We start from the raw sequence: 5,362 nt of genomic DNA on the forward strand, positions 1-5,362 counted from the left end.
TCTCTCTCTCACTCACTCACTCACACACACATGCAGAGAAAAAGGAAAAGAAAACCACTCTGCCACCTCTGTGCTTCCTTTCAGCAGCACAGTAATGAATAGAGAATTGTGCAAGCGGTGGTCCAATTTACGCACTGGGAAATTGGATGGACAGAGTGGAGGCCCACTCTTGTTTGCTTAAAAACGGCCCAGGCTACCAGATTAATAGTTCCCCAAAAAGGTCAGCATCTCTGTTTCATGGATGATGATCACTGAACCAGAAATTAAACACCACCTCCAAGCGTAGCACGGCTGGACTCATGTGCCAAAATGCATGTCTGATCCTGCTGATCTCTTTTCCCTTTATGTGTTTAAGATTACAGTAATAAATATTTAAAGTCATAACAGCGACAATTCTGAAGCATTTTTAGGGAGGAAGCCAAGGCTGGTGAGCCACCCTGAATGATATATCATTTTCTTTTATGATAACTGTGGGCCGTGAACAGACAAACAAGAACTCAAGGTAATGAAGGTCCTGTTTGGTGATGGTTGATGAGAGGAACAGGTAACAGAAAAATATTCCTTGAATTTGCTATTTCACAAAATAGTTTAAAAAAATATAAAAATAATAGTAAATATATAGGAATAAACTGAATCAAAGTAAAATTGTAAAAATATACTCTATAATCATTTATTAATGCTGAATCAAAGTAAAATTGTAAAAATATGCTCTATAATCATTTATTAATGTAATGTTTTTGTAAACATAGTACGCTTTATGAAAACACACTTCTTCTATGCGTTTTTTTTTTTTTTTTCTAATTCTATGTTTATTTCCCCCAGAACTAGCGTGGCACATGTGTGTATTTTATTGGCCTGTCTTTCGCGGTACGCTGCACGAAGACGGTCCCCTCGAAATTCTACAAAATACCCGGTACTTTAAGATCTCAAGTACACTTTGCAAGTAGCTCTCCGGTGATTGTGTAAAGTGGCAGGGAATTATCGGTAATAGTGGAATATCACTCAATGAGCCGTGTGCAATTTTGCTATTGACAAAATGTGCTCTGAGTGTTAATAAACACATCTGAGTGATTTTTACAAAAACCATTATCCTGATCCTTGGCTTCCACTGTGGACGCCTACAGTGGTAAACACACATCACACTGCTCATTTTAGTTGGTTTTGTTTTTTTTCTGGAGAAATATTGTCATGTTTCTGAGTTGCTAAAGGGATCACAGAATTTTGTGTGCAGAAGTAGTGCCAGGTCATGAAATGTAAAAATGTCATGTAAATGTTGTGCATTTCCATCTTGCGGGATGGATATGACATCAGAATGTCTACCATAGTCTGGATTCTGGTATTTTTGGCTCAGGATTTTTCTCTCTTAATTAATCATTAGTTTGGATAGCTGACAACCGTTTGAGCCATAAAAGAGATCTCTTTGACTAAAACCTCCTAGATTAACACAATTAGTGCAGCATCATTCTGCTAATTAGCTCTTGGTGTCTAGTGTGCTGGGTGGGCAACTAGCTGGAGGGGAGTCAGAAGGGAGTCTGGTCTGTCTCTGGACAGGGAGGAAGAGTGTTTCTTTTTTTATTTACTTTAATCCTGTGATCCAGTTTACTGGACTATAATGTATAGCGGTACATCATCTGCAAATCGAGTGACCATGGTGCAGCACTGGGAGCCATGGCTTCATCTTATACATTATTTGTAGCTTGATTAATGCAAGTGCAATATTTATCTCAGTTTAATTATTCTGGGTTTTATTATGACTAATTATCATGAAAATGAATTAACGATTCAACATGTCATTTATGCCATTCCCTCACAAAAAGGCTGCAGAGAAAAAGAAGTGAAGCATGTTTTCTTCTCCTCCCTCACTCTGAGCAGTAGGAAGCAGCAGGCAGACTGGATGTGAATATAATTCATGCTGGGCTGAGGAGTTTGTGTGATGAAAGCAACAGAGCGCTGCCAAGGAAGATTGCTTTACTGCGCTCCTCCAAGCAGATTTGAAAGTGTCTCAGAACGGCTCAGATGAGGGTTGGATTATAGACTGACCCGCAATGTCTCTGTCATTCTGCTGTGTGTTGTGTGGATCATACCGCACATATGAGGTGTTAGGTCTCACACACTCACACTAACCATGATGTATGATCAGTCTGGTAGTCGTGTGCCAGAGAGATGGACTGTTTGAAACATATTCAAACATATATTAAAATAGACAGACAACTGTTTGAAACATATTCAAACATATATATTAAAATAGACAGACATTTTTTAAAAAATGTTGATGAATATATTCTTCTGACCTTTTGTTACAACATTTTCAAATATTTTGGCAGACATTAGATTTTAATTAATTTAATAGTGATGCATTAGTAAATTGTTGCAGATCTGCCACTTGTAATTTACCATTGGTGCTGAGAAATTAGTCGACATGGAATACAGTAGCTAAGCTAGCGGAAAATACTTTTAGATGCTAACTGTTGTTGCTGATTTGCAAGTGATGTCATGAATGCCCACTGGTGTCTGTTTCTCTTCTGTGTCCCTCACAGTGTTACCTTTGTCGTTACATTTGTTGAAGGAATTTATATTTGTAATCTCACCAAACATCTGGTTATGTTTTGAGAGAAAAAAAAAATCTTTCAAGTGACTTACTCTGACACACTTCTTCTTTCTGTGGAACATCTAGGTCTAAAGATGCAGTGGACCCCGGAGCACACACAATGGGCCGAGCAACACTTTGACATCTCGTCCACTACCCGCTCACCAGCACACAAAGTAGAAGCCTACAGAGGGCACTTGCAGAGAACATACCAGTACGCTTGGGCCAACGATGACATCTCTGCACTGACTGCCTCAAATCTGCTGAAGAAATACGCAGAAAAGTACTCTGGGATCCTAGAGGGCCCAAATGAAAGAGCCCTGCTGTGTTCCTACTCTGAGAGCAACACCGGACTCATGAACGGACGAAAGTCAGAGAATGAGTCCTGGCAGGAGGGGATTTACCCAATGAACTGTGCTCCAGATGTTATATCTGTGAGCAAAGCTGGAATGACAGCTGCCTTACCCCCTACAGATGTGTCGGCCAGTATAGGCAGCTCCCCGGGGGTGGCCAGCAGCCTGTCTGAGCCCAGCTATTCCAGCAGTAACTGTGGGAGCCACACAGCCACCACTCTCCACTCGGGCCTCTCCTCTCAGGAATACACTGCCGCTTACAACGGCTCCTACTTACATTCTAGTTACAGTGGGCAGAACACCCCAGCTCTCCCCTCCCCGCATCCTTCTCCTTTGCACAGCGCTGGGCTCTTACAGCCACCGCCTCCCCCTCCTCCCCCGTCCTTAGTGCCAAGCTACAACACCGGGTCTCCGAACCTCCCAAACTACAACTATCCTCCGACAGGTTACCCTTCCCAGACTGCTGTTGGCCCTGGTTACAGCCCTGGGGGAGCGCCTCCTCCTTCTGCTTATCTGCCATCCGGCATTGCGGCCCCCACACCAATCCCCCCTTCCACACTGCCTGGCTACACCTACCAGTCCCATAATCACACACCAATTGCACTAACACCTTTGAACGGCAGCACATCCAACTCGTTAAAACGGAAAGCTTTCTACATGAGCGGACATGGAGATATGGACTCTAGCTACGGCAACTTCAATTACAGCCAACAGCGCTCTTCACACAGCCCAATGTACCGAGCACCAGACAGCAGTGTCACAGACTCTAACAGAGGCAACGGCTTCGAGAGAAATACTGAAGCGTTCAAACCAACGAAACAAACGATGTCTTCTGATCAAAGAAAATTCAGCATGCACTCCGGCCGAGCGTTGACTCCTCCGTCGTATAGTTCCACCAAAAGCTCTGTGGGCGACCTCAGAACCGCAGAGCCCTACGGCAAGTTTGGATCACCGATTATGAGTGAGCAAACTGAAGAGCACAGACAGCATCTCGCTCATTCGCTCGGCACGGCTACCTCATCTGTCCACGCTGCGGAGGAGCAGCTAAAAAACAGTGATTCCAACTTGGTGGAGATGGTAACCAGTGAAATCCTTCAGCAGTGCCCTCCTGTGGACTGGAGTGACATTGCAGGTCTAGATATGGTTAAAGCTGCCATCAAAGAGGAGATACTATGGCCGATTTTAAGGCCAGATATGTTTAGCGGACTTGCCACCTTTCCCCGGAGCCTCCTTTTGTTTGGACCTCAGGGAACCGGCAGAGCACTCCTGGCCCGCTGCATGGCTAGCCAACTTGGGGCTGCTTTCTTGAGACTCAACAGTACAAGTCTGGTTACAAAATGGTTGGGGGAAGGGGACAAAATCATCCAGGCTTCATTCCTGGTGGCCCGTTGCCGGCAGCCGGCCGTGGTGTTCATCAGCGACGTGGACCTTCTGCTGTCGGCCCAGCTCAGCGAGGAAAGCCCGGTGAATCGCCTCAAGGCTGAACTTCTCATGCAGCTTGACAGTGTTCTGACCTCCGCTGAGGAACATGTCCTGGTGGTGTGCTCCACCAGTAAGCCTGAAGAGATCCCAGAGTCCCTTCGGAGGTACTTTACCAAGCGGCTGCTCATCCCCTTGCCCGATGGAACGGCACGACACCAGATAATCAGCCAGCTGCTCTCGCAGAATAACTACTGTCTGAGTGACAAAGAGATGTCACTGCTGGTTCAGAGGACAGAGGGCTTTTCAGGACTGGACGTGGCCCAGCTTTGTCAGGAGGCTCTAGTGAGTCCTCTCCATGGTATCGCTGGTACTGACCTGTCAATTCATCCGAGTCAAATGAGACTCGTCTCTTACCAAGACTTTGACAACGTGTTTTGCAAATTTCAGCCGAGCATATCACAAAAAGAACTTGACATGTACACCGAGTGGAACAAAATGTTTGGTTGCAGTCAATGAAAAAAAAAAAAGGAACGAAAATTCTTGAATCTTTAATGTGTATTTGGCCTTCAGTGAACAATACAAAGAGTGGCGACATACAGCGAGAGGATTGTCCTGGAAAATTAGACCTTTGTAATCACTAAATAACTGCTTTATGTGGCTGAAGCCATCGCCCTTATGCTACGTGTAAAGGCCGCCCCCCCCTCACCTTTTGTACATATCTATACATATATATATTAAAATATATATACTGTTCTGCTGATCTTGAGATTTAGTTGCTATCAAGTGCCTGAGGTGGTGCTCTTTTCTTTAGTTTTTTTTTTTTGCCTCACGACCTTCATCGCGACATGTCGATATAAAAGCTTTAAAACGAGACAAAACACGCTTTTTATTCTTCGACCATTCGAACGGTGTTCAACGGTTGTGTCAATCTTAGCGCTCTCTGTTGTGTTGTGGTTATTTTTTAGATTAATTCGATGCATTTGCGAAAAAAAAAAAAACA

General features: G+C 44.1%; 1 protein-coding gene across 3 annotated transcripts in view; it reads left to right on the plus strand.

Annotated features, from left to right (window-relative positions):
• fign (fidgetin) overlaps positions 1-5,354 on the plus strand; it is a 70,203-nt gene extending 64,849 nt beyond the window's left edge. For 2 of the 3 annotated variants that reach the window (XM_008328711.3, XM_008328710.3), the window contains one exon: positions 2,675-5,354. In XM_008328711.3, the coding sequence (XP_008326933.1) occupies positions 2,675-4,878 (2,204 nt within the window). In that variant the 3' untranslated portion in view covers positions 4,879-5,354. Of the gene's footprint in view, positions 1-747; positions 914-2,674 lie in introns of those variants that run through there. The other variant, XM_017039614.2, reaches the window with a different exon arrangement.
• Positions 5,355-5,362: the final 8 nt, after the last annotated feature.

Source organism: Cynoglossus semilaevis, chromosome 16 (genome assembly GCF_000523025.1).
Source record: "Cynoglossus semilaevis isolate Cse_v1.0 chromosome 16, Cse_v1.0, whole genome shotgun sequence".
Taxonomy (NCBI): domain Eukaryota; kingdom Metazoa; phylum Chordata; class Actinopteri; order Pleuronectiformes; family Cynoglossidae; genus Cynoglossus; species Cynoglossus semilaevis.